The sequence below is a fragment of the Eriocheir sinensis genome, unplaced genomic scaffold (genome assembly GCF_024679095.1).
Source record: "Eriocheir sinensis breed Jianghai 21 unplaced genomic scaffold, ASM2467909v1 Scaffold5, whole genome shotgun sequence".
NCBI lineage: Eukaryota > Metazoa > Arthropoda > Malacostraca > Decapoda > Varunidae > Eriocheir > Eriocheir sinensis.
The window spans coordinates 989,764-1,006,093 of record NW_026111831.1 but is presented as its reverse complement, the minus strand read 5'-3'; the positions used below and the strand labels follow the sequence as shown (position 1 = coordinate 1,006,093).

The following is a 16,330-nucleotide window of genomic DNA, read 5'->3' as shown; positions in this document are numbered from 1 at the left end:
TTGGAACTGTGTGTTGAGTATTTGTGCTTTGTGTTGTGGGCTGGTTAAACTAATTTATTAATGTGTTAGTGTTGTCTTTTAGTGATGTAATCGTGTTAATTAGTGTCATGTTTGCGCGAAGAATTTGAAGAAGTTTCTTTTGTTATTTCTTACATTGTCTGCGAGGTAATTAAGTTGCTATGTGTTTGCGTTCCGCTACTTTTATGTTTTTGGCAAATGTCTTTTGATGTTTTTTGTAGGCGGTCCAATTATCTGTTGTGTTGTATGTCTGCGCGCGTCTGTAGAGTCTTTGTTTCTTGCGATGTTGTCTGCGTAGATATCCCGCGGAAGGAGGTCTTGTGTGTGGGTCTGTCGCAAAAAAGTCAGTGCTGAAGGCAGTTAGGTCTTGTTTGATCATGTCTGAGTCAGCTCTTGAATAAAAGGATATCTGTCTGGGTCTCGGTTTATGTCTAATCGGTAGAAGGTTAGCTTCAATGATAAGCATGTCATGGTCACTAAGTCCTGGAACAACCTGAGTGTTTGTTATGATAAGAATGTTGTTGGTGAGAAAAAGGTCAAGTGTGTGTGGTGAGGTCAAAATAATGGCCACCGTGGATACCAATGAAAGTGTCGTGTAGTTGGCGTCTGTTTGTGTGGGGAATATGTAATGGGGTTGAGGGCGTCAGCATCGGGAGGGTCAAGAGGGGAAATAGCAGTCCAGTCAATGTCAGGGAGGTTGAAATTGCCTGATCCAGATGTGTTTGTCTGCCTGTATGCGTGAAAGAGAAATGTGAAGGTTGTGTAAATAGTCTGTATTAGTAGAAGGCGGTCTGTAAAAAGCAGCAATAAGATCGAGCTTTACAGTTGAAGGGAATAGGCCTATTGTCATGCTAATTAAAGGGGGGAGGGAAAAGCTCACTACTAGCTGGCATACATAACATACGGGGAGGAACTGTATAAGAGAGAGAGAGAGAGAGAGAGAGAGAGAGAGAGAGAGAGAGAGAGAGAGAGAGAGAGAGAGAGAGAGAGAGAGAGAGAGAGAGAGAGAGAGAGAGAGAGACAGAGATATAGATAAAGAGAGTATGCTGAAGATAGAGAGAGAGAGAGAGAGAGAGAGAGAGAGAGAGAGAGAGAGAGAGAGAGAGAGAGAGAGAGAGAGAGAGAGAGAGAGAGAGAGAGAGAGAGAGAGAGAAAAGAAGGAGAAAAAAGTAAGAGAGAGCTGAAGATAGATAGAGAGAGAGAGAGAGAGAGAGAGAGAGAGAGAGAGAGAGAGAGAGAGAGAGAGAGAGAGAGAGAGAGAGAGAGAGAGAGAGAGAGAGAGAATAAAAGGAAAGAAGAAAAGAGAAAAAAAGAAGAGTGTAAGAGGAATCGGAAGAGGAAGAGAAGGAAGAAAAGAGAGTATGAGTAAGATAGACACATAGATAGAAAGATAAATAAACAAGGAAAGAGAGATCTAAGTGCGCGGTGCCGTTGCAAAGACAGGAGCGTCCACCACACTCACCCCAAGCATCAGCGTCAGCATCAGCAGGGAGCAGACGGAAGGGTGGGGTGGACGAGGCGCAGAAGAGGCGGCAGGGCACCCTGTGGTTCTGTACACCCTGCGACCCCAAGGTAAGGCAGACCATTAGGGAGGCTGACCAGACCATGAAAGAAAACAAGGAGATGAAGAAAGAGCTGCATGGCCTGAAGGAGAAGAATGATCTGATGGTTAAGAAGATAGAAGTGGAAGGAGAGGGAGATCTTAAGGCAGAGCTGAACAAGTGGAAGAAGATGATTAATTGAAAGAGAATTTTGAGAGTTTTGAAGAGAAAATGAGGGTGAAAGAGGAGGAGATGGTGAGGAGAGTGACTGAGAGAGTGTTTGAGAACCTGGAAGAGAGAAGAGAAAGAAGAATGTGATCGTGTTTAATGTAAGGGAAGGCAGTAACGACGATGCGAGAGAAAGGGAGATGGAGGACAAAGAGCTGTGTGAGTATGTGTTCAGGGACAGGCTTGGGGTGGAAGGAGCTCAGGTAGAAAAGGTGTACGGGTCCCCAAGATCGTTCAGGGCAGGGGATGGGCATAACTCAAAAAGTAGACATTTGCGACGGAAATGAGGTACAAAATCGTGCAGTTCACTAAATCTATCGCCAGAAAAACATGAACCAGGTCAGAAAATTGTTGGTTGGGTGAAACGGTAAATTGTCCGATTAAAAATATCAGGATTGATGTAGATAAAGAAAGAGAGAGAGAGGAAGATGCAGTGTTAAGGGAAGAGCTACAAGAGAAAAGAAGGGAGGGAGGTAAATGGATGATAAAGAAAGGCAGGGTTGTGAGGGTGGGGGAGCATCAAGGTAGGGAATGAGATGGGGAGAGAGGGGAAAGAAAAGGGGAGAGGGAAGTATTTGCAGGCAGTGAAAGTTTTGAATGTGCAGGGTTAACTAAAACTAAGGGGAAGGAAGTGGAGGAATTAGTTAAGGGCAATAGTATAGTTTGTTTAACGGAAACCCAGAAAAAATGTAGGGAGGTTAATTTTGGCGATATTTTTGAAGTCTTAGACAGTATGAGAGAGGAAAAGGACAGAAGGGGAGGAGGACTAATGATTATTTACAGAAAAGGAAAAGGAACAACATTATGTAAAATAGAAACAAAATGGGTGTGAGGTGTGGCCGGGCTGTGGCAGGGGCATGAGGTGTGGCCGGGCTGTGGCGGGATGTGAGGTGTGGCCGGGCTGTGGTGGGATGTGAGGTGTGGCTGGGCTGTGGTGGGATGTGAGGTGTGGCTGGGCTGTGGCGGGATGTGAGGTGTGGCCGGGCTGTGGTGGGATGTGAGGTGTGGCTGGGCTGTGGTGGGATGTGAGGTGTGGCCGGGCTGTGGTGGGATGTGAGGTGTGGCCGGGCTGTGGCGGGATGTGAGGTGTGGCCGGGCTGTGGTGGGATGTGAGGTGTGGCTGGGCTGTGGTGGGATGTGAGGTGTGGCTGGGCTGTGGTGGGGGTGTGAGGTGTGGCTGGGCTGTGGCGGGATGTGAGGTGTGGCCGGGCTGTGGCGGTGTGAGGTGTGGCCGGGCTGTGGCGGGATGTGAGGTGTGGCCGGGCTGTGGCGGTGTGAGGTGTGTCCGGGCTGTGGGGGGCTGTGAGTTGTGGGCGGGCTGTGGCGGGATGTGAGGTGTGGCCGGGCTGTGGCGGGATGTGAGGTGTGGCTGGGCTGTGGTGGGATGTGAGGTGTGGCCGGGCTGTGGCGGGGGTGTGAGGTGTGGCCGGGCTGTGGTGGGATGTGAGGTGTGGCTGGGCTGTGGTGGGATGTGAGGTGTGGCTGGGCTGTGGCGGGATGTGAGGTGTGGCCGGGCTGTGGTGGGGGTGTGAGGTGTGGCCGGGCTGTGGCGGGGGTGTGGTGTGGGGTGTGGCGTGGGGTGTGAGGTGTGGTGGGGCTGTGGCGGTGTGAGGTGTGGTGGGATGTGGTGTGGCTGGGCTGTGGTGGGATGTGAGGTGTGGCTGGGCTGTGGCGGGGTGTGAGGTGTGGCCGGGCTGTGGCGGGATGTGGTGTGGCGGGCTGTGGTGGGGTGTGAGGTGTGGCGGGCTGTGGGGGTGTGAGGTGTGGCCGGGCTGTGGCGGGGGTGTGAGGTGTGGCTGGGCTGTGGCGGGGTGTGAGGTGTGGCCGGGCTGTGGCGGGATGTGAGGTGTGGCCGGGCTGTGGCGGGGGTGGGAGGTGTGGCCGGGAGGTGGCGGGGGTGTGAGGTGTGGCCGGGGGGTGAGGTGTGGCAGGTGTATGTGACAGAGGAGGGAAGGGCAAGTAGGCAGAGTGAGTGGGTGCTTCCTGACGCGTCATGGCCTTCAGAAAATGCACAATATTTTGGCTGTCATAACTTTATTATTATTAGGAGAAGTTTTATTATACCACAATATATACTAGATGTGTAGTGCGGTGACTATGCCTGATGAACAAGCCTCCCATAACCCACTAAGCCAGTGGGGTACCTCTTTGGCCGACTCGATAAGGAGTGGCTCTCCCGTCACGCTGGCCGTGGGTTCAGTCCCAGGCAGCCGGGGAACACCCTCTCCTTGTTGTGATTAATTTCTCGTGTGTTTTGATACACGCAGAGGATGTGTGGGACTGAGAGAGTAATGGAAAAAGAATAGAAAATCTCGTCATCAAAGATGAATATACAATTATTGCAAAGAAGAAAGACACCATTTCCACCTCCTTTAACCCGGTAGCAGCGACGGGCCAAATTTGTGCCATGATATAAACCCCAAAAAATAGATGATATGTAAACTGATCAGAAATGCTTTGATATATATTATGAAATGGTTTGTATGAGTGATGATTTTTTCTCATTTTTCTCGCTTAGAGGGACCATTAACCCTTTCATTGCTAAGCGCTCACAATGAGACTATCCCCTCAGGCGTGCTCGGGCACCCCAGCGGTGGAAGGGGATCTCTTTTAACCGCTATATTTCAAAAACTATTCATCACAGCTACAAAACAAAAACACCATTGGAAAGAGGAGGCCAAGATCTATAAGATATATAAGTTATGTAAGCCTCTCCTGCAAATGTACAGGCACGTTCAGGGGGTGTTTTTTGCTGTGAGTGCGACTGGCGCTTGCACTGAGCTTTAGCACCACCGGCAAGTGACGCTAGTACTCGCTCTTTTAACCGCTGTATCTCAAAAACTATTCATCACAGCTAAAAAACAAAAACACCATTGGAAAGAGGAGGCCAAGATCTATACGATTCAGTAATGTAAGCCTCTCCTGCGAGAGTACAGGCACGTTCAGGGGGTGTTGCCTGTGAAGACGTACATTTATACATGCACGATGGTCAGCCGTTAGGCAGCTACTGTAGATCTCTTGATGATGGGGTGCTGGCAGGGCAGTATTGCCAACTGCAAAATTTACAACTATTTGGTCAAAGTATCGGTCATGTGATTGGTGAAGCTATGCAAAAATGTCGCTTTATTGGTCAACAACATCCACCAGTTGCTCGTCCGTAGATTTTCTGCGCTGGGTTGATATGATTTTCCACCAAATTTAGTGGAGAACCCACTCAGTTGGCAATCCTGTGTTGTGAGAAATATTGTTGGAACACTTTCATACGTGGGAGATTTGAGTGCGGGTGAAGCTCGCAGTGAGCATTTAGCACCACCAGCAAATACGCCTAACGCTCACTGCGAGCGTTTAGCCATGAAAGGGTTAAGAAACATGATCCCCGCTGCTACCGGGTTAAATGTCTAAATTTTCCCCTTGCACAGCATCCAGAGAAATATCTCGCCACCTGTACTCTAAGGGTTAAGGCGCAGGGTTGTTTTGCCGTGCCTGTCCTCCCACGCGGGCATATCCAGGCTAAAACATACCTCACTTCAACCTTGCATACCTTTACTGCTACTTAACACATGTGACTGAATGAAGTATCATTGTAAAGTACATACCCTCACCTGTCTTTTGACGTTAATTTGAAATCTATACGACCATTGGTATAGTGAGTACAGAATATTGAATAAGATCGCTGAAAACGCATTATTATAGACAGTTTTCCACCCTTAGTGGACTTCCCTTCTATGATTTAGTAATAGAAGGCATAAACTTTATACAGTTCCTGTGAAAAACACCCCAAAAAAATTAACTTATGGTCCTTGATTGGTACAGAGGTCAAATGGCCCCCATCTTATTGACGAAATCCACTGGAAGGTGAGAGGAGGTGGGATGTCTAGCGGACATCTTCTCAAAGCTAACACTGGCATACACTGACCAAAAATTAGTCAAGAGAGCATGGCTGGGTATTGTTTGAAAGAAAACGACATGCTTGCTCTACTTCTCCCCAAACATATTAAATTTCACAGCGCACTAAGTGAAAAAATGGCTTGTCGATTATTGTCAACACCCACGGCTTGAGCCCAGGCACACTCTAAGGGTTAAGTAAAGTCAGGGTTCATGGAATAGGAGGGAAGGCTTATGATTGGATTAGGGCGTGGATTAGCGACAGGAAACAGAGGGTTACCATTAACGGTAAAAAATCCGAATGGGGTAGTGTTACCAGTGGGGTTCCTCAAGGTTCAGTGTTAGGCCCACTTTTATTCATTATCTACAATGGTATTCACTAAGTTTTGCAAGAGAGCCACTTTAGTAGACTACATTCACTTTGAGAGCCACACCCAGGAAGACGTGAACTGTTCCTGTACGGAGGAACGGTAGCAGCTGATATTTATTTGGATGTCTTTACTAACTATGGCTTCGTCTTCCATTGAAATTTTAAAATATCTTTTGAGACGAAAGGCTTGGAAGTTTTATATTAACATTTTTTTGTACAAAATTTATGTGTAAAAATTTTCCGAGATTAGGATTTTGGTAATAATTGATTTGGATATTTCCTGGATGGAGAGCCACCAATCAAGCTTGCGAGCCGCACAATGAATACAGTGATCTACATTAAGGGGGGTCCTCCTACTCATGTACGTCCAGTAGGTTTGAAATCTTAGGATGTTATTTGTTTCTGTGAATTTCATGAAATTTGGGTGAAGTATAGGGCAGACTCATATAAAGTGTAATTTTCTTTTTTTCTTTTTTGTTTTTTGTTTCACAGACTTTTATTTTCAGTTAATCGCTGTGAAAAAAAAAAAAACATGGAAACTTTGTTTACATATCTACATTTTGTATTTATAAAATTGTGATATGTTGTTTTGTCTTCGAGCAAAAAAAATTCCAATTTTTTTTCACTTACAATTTTCTCTACTGTGTCCCATTTTCTTTTTACATTTTTGAAATTTCATAAATACAAAAAATTGCCCTTTAGTTGTAGTTTTAGTTGGTACCAAACAAAAGTCGGACAGACTTTTTCCTGATTTTGTGAAATTTTTTGAAGTGTAAAAAACTACTTTCAGAGATATTGGCTCCTAAAGATTTTTTATCCTTTTATCCATGTCTTGCCATTTGTATTTATCTGACTGGCATGAAATTTTCACATATGATTGTGTATACCTTGTTGACTTACTGGAGAATGATAAGGCATCTGGTACCCTTTATAAAGAAAGTATTACTCGCAGGTGAGGGTGTCAGAAGGCGCCACCTTCCACATTGTAGAAGAGGTTACGGTCAAGGTATTCCTGCACGACCGTACTGGGCACTTCTGTCTCGCGATGAGTGTCTGTAGTGTCTGTAGCTGGGAAAGCAACACGGTAATGAAAGTTTCGCTTGTATCAGGAGGAGGAGGGTTCAACTGAACACCTCTGTGCAGAATTTGTTGTTTGAGCGGCAGTGATGTTTCATGTGGCAATGATTCTGCAGCTGGTGGTGGAGTAGGTGGTGATGAAGCAGGTGGTGGTGGAGAAGGGCGTGATGAGGTACTCGGTGTAGAGAGTGGCGAATCAGCTGGTGGAGGAGCAGGTGGTGGTGGTGATGAGTGGCGGGTGAGCGTGGCAGGATCACGACTCGCTTCATAAGCTCCGAAACTGCTCCCTTCTGGCCTTGGCCGCTCCATCTTGTTCAATAAGCCTTATTCATGTTGATGGCTCTCTTACTACTCAACTTGCGGTTGTACATAATTTCTAAAGACCTTTATTTGGATGGAGTACAAACGAACAGGTTGCGTGCCCTTCCCTGTTGTTGTCTGGGTAGGGACGGGCTCCGCCACACTCCTCTCCTCAACTCACACCCTCCCTGTGATCCGGCACGAAAGGAATGACAGATGACAAAATTCATGGTGAAAAAAAATATTCTAATGCAAATTTTACGTACATACAAGCACTGAATGATACAGTGTATGTTGGCGCGCGAGTCAGGCTATGACGCAATGGTGCGGGCCTTTTAAATATAGCTTCCAGGGGTGAGAGGCTTTAATTTTATGAAAACAAACCTCACCACATGGCAATTTTGGCTATCCCGGCCATGCTGATTGAAAAAAACGTATTTGTCCGATTTTAAATATATTCGTAAAAAAATACCCTTAGTCGCCCCCTTAACCCCCACAGTGCCACACATTTTACGCAAAAACCTTCCCTTGGTGCGGAAAAGTGTTCGGAATGATTAGACAACACATACTGATACATTTTACTACTCACCTCTTATAATTTCCATGATTTCTAGGCACTGGAATTTTCCGATATATGGAATGTTACATCCCGTAGACTTACTCGCCCAGGGAGCTTGTCTATCACCATCACCATATAAGAGGCGCCTTTTGGCCTGAGAGGCAGCTGAGGGTTCTATAACCCTCCTTGTTTGGGCATAATGTGAGTGGCAAGTCGTCGGCAACTCACTTCCCTCACTACTCGAGCTACCACTATCACTATATATATAATCTTTATCAAGGTCACTATCAGACTCAAAGTCACTCGCATCACTATCCGTGAAGTCACTAGGGGCCTCGTCAAGGGCACGAGCAAAGTTGGGCTTTTGCAAAATGTGCTTTGCATGGCAAGACATCCTCCCTGCACTGCGGTCAGGTCAGGAAAGGGACCTGTACCCTCGGGATCCCTAGAGGCTCGGTGGGGGGTGAAGATCAGTGACTGGGAGGGGTAAAGCCATGAAAAGTGTCCTGACAAATTATGAAAAGCTTCTCGGTCAAAATAAGGCCACGGCGATTTTTCTAAATTGCTGCCGTAGATAAACGTTGCTGGCACACGGCGTGCGCCTACCCACCGCCGTAAATGAACGCCCCTGGCATCCTGGGGGTTAAGGAGTTGGAGTCAGGGGTATTTTTACCTACCCCTCTGACAAGTCTACACTTTGTTTACGTCTCAAATCAGTACTCTTGAGTCTAAGAGGGACCTGTTCTGGTAGGTCCCAGCATAGATTAAGGCTTTTACATGTTGAATATTGGGGTCAATAATGATCTGAATACATATATATAACTTTAAAAATGGCCTGATAGAAGGGAGGGCTACAAGTGTCAGGCCAAAAATCTTCATTTGACACTTGTAGTTTAAACCCATTTATATATATATATATATATATATATATATATATATATATATATATATATATATATATATATATATATATATATATATATATATATATATATATATATATATATATATATATATATATATATATATTCTCTTTTAAGCTTTCGAGATTGAGTGACACTGGGGTGTCTGCATTATTCAGCGTCTGCTGCGTTGTGTGTCGTAGTCTTATCTACTCTCTTTTTATGATGTCTAAAGCCCCGAGGAGCTGTCCAAAAGTTGGGTTGTTGGTTGCAACGTTTCGTTCCTGCCTAGGGAACATCTTCAGGCTGAATGGAGCTGGGTCGTCTGGGTTGCTCCTTTTATATGCGCGTTCTGGCTTGTGATTGGCCGGTGTGGCGTGTACAAGTAGCGCACCTCGCTGCGCAGGTGCCTAGGTGTTGTTTTTTCTGCTACTTCTCTTCTGCGTTGGTAAGATTTGCAGATCTTGGGCTTGAGTGTTCATCGTTGGCCCTAGATCTTCAATGTAGAGGGCTTCCAGGAACAACAGTCGGCGTGGGTCAGTTTCCTTGTCAAGTATTTTCGTTGAATCTTCTAGGTGGCTGCGTGCTAAGGTTTCCTTGTGCTTGACTGTGTAATGGTTCTTGATAGCACCATTTTGTAGGTGGCATGTTAAGCGCCTAGTCAGTTTTGTCCGTGTCATCCCGATGTATGTATGAGGCCCACAGTCCTCAATAAGCGCAGGTGTGCTCGTAGATGACGTGGTCTTCCTGAAGAGGGGCCGGTGGTGGTGTTTGGCGGTTCTTGATTAGTAGGTTGGCTGTTTTGGAGGTCTTGTAGTAGATGATGAGTGATATGGTTTGCTCTGCGTTTGTTGGTTTCACATTCTTGTGGATGATATCTTTGATCACTCTTTCATCTGTCTTGTACTCGGTGGACATGTAGTTCCTGTAGTAGAGATTGATGTTGTTTTGGTTTGTAGAAGTGGTTGCAGGGTTGTACCATTTCTCTAGGGCGCAGTTGATGGCCTGGGTCACTTCACTGTTGGGGTAGCCGTTGTTTACAAGGACTTGTGTAATTCTTTCCAATTCGTTATGCAAATTTTTCCATGTTGAGCTGTGTGAGATCGCTCGCCGTATGTATGCATTGATTGTGGATCTTCTGTAGCGTTATGGCACTCGCTGTTTCCGTTGAGGCAAAGTCCTGTGTTTGTTGGTTTGATGTACACTGAGGTGTTGAATCCTGAGTCTTGTGGAGATACTAGTACGTCGAGGAATGGCAGGCGTCCTTCTTGTGATTCTTCAAAGGTAAAGTTGAGGCCGGAGATGTTGCTGAGCTGCTGCTTAAGTTTCTGTAGTTCATCTATGTTTTTCACTCTGATAAATATGTCGTCGACGTATCGGGCGTAGATGGAGGGTTGTTGGTCCTTGAGGGCCATGGATTCGATGGTTCCCATGAAGAAGTTGGCGAAGAGCACACCAAGTGGGCTTCCCATAGCAACACCATCCACTTGGCAGTACATATCTCCGCGGGGGCAGGTGAAGGGAGCTTCTTTAGTGCATATCTCTAAGAGTGTGCGTAGGTCCTCTTCCGGTATGTCTAGGGGTTCCGTCTCTTCACATCTGTAGACGCGGTCCATGATGATCTGGATAGTCCTGTTCACGGGCACGTTGGTGAACAGACTCTCGACATCGAGAGAAGCGATGATGTGGTTGTCGGCAGGTGGGGCAGTTCTTAGGATCTCCAGGAAGTCATTGGTGGACGTTAGGGCGTGGCTCATCGGGGTGTACGGGGCGAGGATCTCGTTGAGTTTCTTGGCGACGGTGTAGGTGGCTGTCGGGATCTGGGAGATGATGGGGCGGAGTGGGTTTCCTGTCTTGTGTGTTTTTACGTTGCCGTAGGCGCACCCGGGAGAAAACTCCCCGGTCAGCTTCGGAAAGCGTGTGCTCTTTGTAGCGATGTTGATGGCTCTGCAGGTGGCGTTGATTTTCTTCTTTATGTCGTCTGTAGGATTGCGGCGTATTTTCTTGAATTTGGAGGTGTCGGAGAGTATGCTGTCCATTTTGCTGAGGTATTCTTCTTTCGCCATGATTACAAATGCTGCGGTCTTGTCTGCTCTTCGGATTATAATTTCTTCTTTGCTGCGTAGCTGTTTGGCTGCCTCTCGGTGTCTCTTTTCTAGTTGTCTGCTTTGGTAGTGTCCTCTTTGCTTGGAGGCCTCAGCGATTATGGATGCTTGAAGTTCGTTTGAAGTTTCAACTTTTCCATCTTTTTCTAAGTTTTGGATACTATCTAGTAGGGCTTCGAGTTCAAGACGCTTCCGGTGTTTGCGAGGCTTAGTCATAAAGTGGCAGTTTAATCCCATGTTGAGAAGCTCTTGCTGATCGTGGGTGAGTTCGAGGGTTGGTACGAGGTTTATATATCCGCTTGTCTGTTTAGGGAGCTTGATATTTCCACCGTACAGTTTTGAAAGTTTGCGGGTACTTGTAGCTTCCACTCCTTTTTGATGTTGTAGCCTCAGTCTGTATAGTTCGTCGTTGAGTGCTTTCCTCAGATCTTCGGGAACGTCAGTTTCTTTCCACGTGTTCATGAGCTTCTGTTGTTGTTCTTTCAGCTGATGAACAAGCAGCTGTTTTTCTTGGAGTTGTCGTTCCACAAGTTCTTTCCGGAATTTGTGGGTGATGTCTGCGTTTCTGGCATTCTCGTCGTGTAATTTTAGATTGGTGTAGCCAGGGAGTAAATTCTCTTTTAAGCATACGAGATTGAATGAAACTGCTGTTTCTGCATTATTCAGCTTCTGCTGCGTTTTTTCTATTAGTCTTATCAACTCTCTTTTGACGGTGTCTAAAGCCCCGAGGAGCTGTCCAAAAGTTGGGTTGTTGGTTGCAACGTTTCGTTCCTGCCTAGGGAACATCTTCAGGCTGAATGGCACTAAAGAAGCTCCCTTCACCTGCCCCCGCGGAGATATGTACTGCCAAGTGGATGGTGTTGCTATGGGAAGCCCACTTGGTGTACTCTTCGCCAACTTCTTCATGGGAACTTGTGGAACGACAACTCCAAGAAAAACAGCTGCTTGTTCATCAGCTGAAAGAACAACAACAGAAGCTCATGAACACATGGAAAGAAACTGACGTTCCCGAAGCAGCAGCAGAAGCTGAATAATGCAGAAACAGCAGTTTCATTCAATCTCGTATGCTTAAAAGAGAATTTACTCCTGGCTACCAATCTAATATATATATATATATATATATATATATATATATATATATATATATATATATATATATATATATATATATATATATATATATATATATATTTTTTTTTTTTTCTTTTTTTCCACATGCCTGCCCAAATCTGGGGGGTGCATCTTATAAGCTGTCAAATATGGTATTTATTTTGAAGTATAGTTTTGTGAAGTTGTGATCTTTGTCCCCACAGCCCCGCCGGTGCTGTGCAGAAGGGAGGGTCTGAGGCGGTGCTGTGCTCAGCGCTCCCTGCGTCTTTGCTGCTGCTGATCTCTGTTGCAGTGGAGGCTGCAAGGCAGGGCACCAGTCTGAGTGCCCGGGACCAGCAGGAACAGACTGTCTGTGGTGTGAGGATCAGGGGTGATCAGGAGAGCCTCCTCACCACCACCACCACCACCACCACCTTGCTGCTGGCATCTCCAGCCATAAAGGAAAGGAAAAGTTTGAGTGCAAGAAGACTTGAGACAGAGCAGGTCCACTAGACACAGCCTTGCACACACTGGTGAAGAAAACCATGAGTGCCAAGAGTGTGGGAAAAGACTCCCTGGGAAGGGTGACCTCACCAAGTACACCCACACACTCTGGAGGAAGACCTCATGAATGCCGTGAGTGTGGCAAAAAGTTCAGTAAGAAGAGTGACCTCAACAGACACACCCGTACACACACTGGTGAAAGACCTCATGAATGCCGTGAGTGTGGCAAAAAGTTCAGTAGGAAGAGTAACCTCAAGAAACACACCCTCAAACACACTGGTGAAAGACCTCATGAATGCCAAGAGTGTGGTAAAAAGTTCAGTTATAATAGTAACCTCAACAGACACACACTCACACACACTGGTGAAAGACCTCATGAATGCCGTGAGTGTGGCAAAAAGTTCACTCAGAAGAGGAACCTCAAGACACACACCCTTACACACACTGGTGAAAGACCTCATGAATGCCATGAGTGTGGCAAAAAGTTCACTCAGAAGAGTAACCTCAAGACACACACCCTTACACACACTGGTGAAAGACCTCATGAATGCCGTGAGTGTGACAAAAAGTTCAGTACAAAGAGTGACCTCAAGAAACACACCCTTACACACACTGGTGAAAGACCTCATGAATGCCAAGAGTGTGGCAAAAAGATGAACAGGAAGAGTGACCTCAAGAAACACACCCTTACACACACTGGTGAAAGACCTCATGAATGCCAAGAGTGTGGCAAAAAGTTCAGTAGGAAAAATTACCTCAAGACACACACCCTTACACACACTGGTGAAAGACCTCATGAATGCCAAGAGTGTGGCAAAAAGATGAACAGGAAGAGTGACCTCAAGAAACACACCCTTACACACACTGGTGAAAGACCTCATGAATGCCGTGAGTGTGGCAAAAAGTTCAGTGATAAGAGTTACCTCAACACACACACCCTTATACACACTGGTGAAAGACCTCATGAATGCCAAGAGTGTGGCAAGAGGTTCATTTCTATGTCTGTGTTGAACACACACATCTTCAGACACTCTGGCCTGAGAGAGTTCAAGTGTGATGTTTGTAAGAAACATTTCAAGACCAAGCAGGATATTGCTCAGCACATGAAGATCCACTTCCCCTGAGGTGTTGTGTTGTGCTGCTGTAAGTGTTATGCACGGAACTTTCCATATGACTCAAGAATCACGTGACAGTACAATTCTGTATAGCTTGCACTTCTCTCTGCCAGCAGTGGTCAGTTACAGGCTGGCAGCCGCGAGATCCACACGTTTGTCACTCGTCTCGTCCGCGGCTTGTATACACCGTTCTTGTTGTGCTTCACAGATAAATATATTGTGGACTAAAAACATGGACCTTTTCATAAACTCAACCAAAGTAATATATGTTGTGGGGGGCAGCGTTTGGTAGCCCATCCTGGTTCTGCCGACAGGCCTGACCAAACAGCTGTTTTCCTCGATGCATCTGCATAAGGTAAGCCTGCCGCCCATGGCAGGTTTACCTTGTGCAGACGCATAGGGGGGAATTACACAGCTCAGGGCTGGATGCTGCGGAACACCTAGCCTCTGGCCTTGCCGTCACTTCTTAATGGGGCACAGGGAACTTGGTGACCTTCAGTGCCTCAAAAACTCAATTTCTCCAGACATCTTTCCCCTGTTCTTCAACAACACTCAGCCGTCCCCATCACCCCGGGACGCAGGGCCAGTGTGTCACCAGGGTTACCCCAGCGTGCCTTTCCCAGGTGTCCCCAGGTACCCATTTATTGACCAGCCCGAAAGGAAGGATGAACAGCTGGGTGGACTGCACGCCGCCGACTGCCCGGGCCGGGGTTCAAACCCAGACCACGCTAACCACTGCACCACGGACACGTAATGATGGAACTCATTGCTTATAATATACCGAAGAGAGAGAGAGAGAGTGAGAGTATATTTGTCTGTGTTTCTTTCATTTTTTTCATGGTTCCCTTCTTTTCTTCAGTTACTCTTTTCCTATCTTTATCTCACACTGTTTTGTTTCATGTGTTATTTCTCTAATTTGTTTATTAATCTCTCCATCTTCATCTCTTTACTTTCTCTTTGAAGCTTGCCATCTCATTCTTTCTTTCATTTGATTCTCTCTCTCTCTCTCTCTCTCTCTCTCTCTCTCTCTCTCTCTCTCTCTCTCTCTCTCTCTCTCTCTCTCTCTCTCTCTCTCTCTCTCTCTCTCTCTCTCATCAAGAGAGGTGCAAGAAAAGTATGATATTTTTATGGAGGCTTATAAATCACGAGTTATGAAATATGTACCAGAATATAAACCCAAAGAAAAAGTAAAAAAAGGACTGGTTTAATGCAAAATGTGCGAAGCCAAAAGAAAAAAAAAAGACAAAGCGTGGAAAAGATTGAAAAGAAATAAAACAAAGGAATAAAGAAGATTTTAAGATAGCGAGGAATGAATACATGAAAATAAGGAGAGAAGAGAAAGGATATGAAAAGGATATTGTCGAAAAGTGCAAGGAAGAACCTAAACTGTTGTATTGATTCATAATGGAAAAATCAACCCAAGGGAAACAATAGAAAGATTGAGTGATGGGAATATGATAATCGAAGATCCTAAAGAAATGACTGAGCTAATAAACAAAATGTTCCAGCAAGTTTTTACGAAAGAATCACAATTCAAGATAACAAGATAACAAGATAAATGTTCATATGGAAGAAGTCATAGTAACTAAAGAGGAGATAATATAAAATGATGGAGGAGCTGGAAGAGAGGAAAGCAGTTGGACTGGATGGAGTCTCAAGCTATTAACTGAAAGAATGCAGAAATCAGCTGGTTGGACCGGTATATGATATCATAAAATGCTCAATAACACTGGTGAAGTGCCAAAGGAGTGGCGGAGGGCTGAAGTGGTCCCCATATACAAAAGTGGAAAGAAGAAAGAACCCCTGAACTACAGACCTGTATCATTGACCACAAGTCAATCAGTCAGTCACTCAGCCAGCAAGTCACTCAGTCAGTCACTCAGCCAGCAAGTCAGTCAGTCAGTCAGTCAGCCAGCCAGCAAGTCACTCAGTCAGTCAGTCAGCCAGCAAGTCAGTCAGTCAGTCAGTCAGTCAGCCAGCCAGCAAGTCACTCAGTCAGTCAGTCAGCCAGCAAGTCAGTCAGTCAGTCAGTCAGTCAGCCAGCAAGTCAGTCAGTCAGTCAGTCAGTCAGTCAGCCAGCAAGTCAGTCAGTCAGTCAGTCAGTCAGCCAGCCAGCAAGTCAGTCAGTCAGTCAGTCAGCCAGCAAGTCAGTCAGTCAGTCAGTCAGCCAGCAAGTCAGTCAGTCAGTCAGTCAGTCAGCCAGCAAGTCAGTCAGTCAGTCAATCACTCAGCCAGCAAGTCAGTCAGTCAGTCAGTCAGCCAGCCAGCAAGTCACTCAGTCAGTCACTCAGCCAGCAAGTCAGTCAGTCAGTCAGTCAGCCAGCAAGTCACTCAGTCAGTCAGCCAGCCAGCAAGTCAGTCAGTCAGTCAGTCAGTCAGCCAGCCAGCAAGTCACTCAGTCAATCACTCAGCCAGCAAGTCAGTCAGTCAGTCAGTCAGTCAGCAAGTCAGTCAGTCAGTCAGTCAGTCAGCAAGTCAGTCGGTCCAGCATGAAAAAGACCGACTCCACGCGTCACTGTTTATTTGTACATGTGAATAATACAAAAAGGAAGAAAGAATGACTTGTTTAATGTCCTTAGCTTCTTTTCTTTAGTGTTTTCTTGTCTTTATTTTCTTTCTCTTACTCTACGTGTGGTT

General features: G+C 45.9%; 2 protein-coding genes across 3 annotated transcripts; one reads left to right on the top strand and one right to left on the bottom strand.

The window, feature by feature from the left end:
* The first annotated feature begins 1,466 nt into the window (after positions 1-1,466).
* On the top strand, positions 1,467-16,251 carry LOC126992651 (zinc finger protein 436-like). Of its 2 annotated transcripts, XR_007746874.1 has the most exons (3): positions 1,467-1,590; positions 12,299-14,023; positions 14,071-16,251. XR_007746874.1 is itself a non-coding variant. In XM_050851449.1 (2 exons), the coding sequence occupies exon 2, from the start codon at positions 12,620-12,622 to the stop codon at positions 13,700-13,702; it is 1,083 nt and encodes a 360-aa protein (XP_050707406.1). In that variant the 5' UTR covers positions 1,467-1,590; positions 12,299-12,619; the 3' UTR covers positions 13,703-16,251. The 2 variants fall into 2 exon arrangements, 1 of the variants encoding a protein (XP_050707406.1); XM_050851449.1 differs by having other exon boundaries at positions 12,299-16,251.
* LOC126992689 (uncharacterized) lies at positions 9,589-10,946 on the bottom strand. Its single transcript, XM_050851493.1, has 2 exons — positions 10,084-10,946; positions 9,589-9,898 (listed from the first exon to the last, which is right to left on the bottom strand). Exons 1-2 carry the CDS (start codon positions 10,944-10,946, stop codon positions 9,589-9,591), a joined length of 1,173 nt encoding a protein of 390 aa, XP_050707450.1.
* Positions 16,252-16,330: the final 79 nt, after the last annotated feature.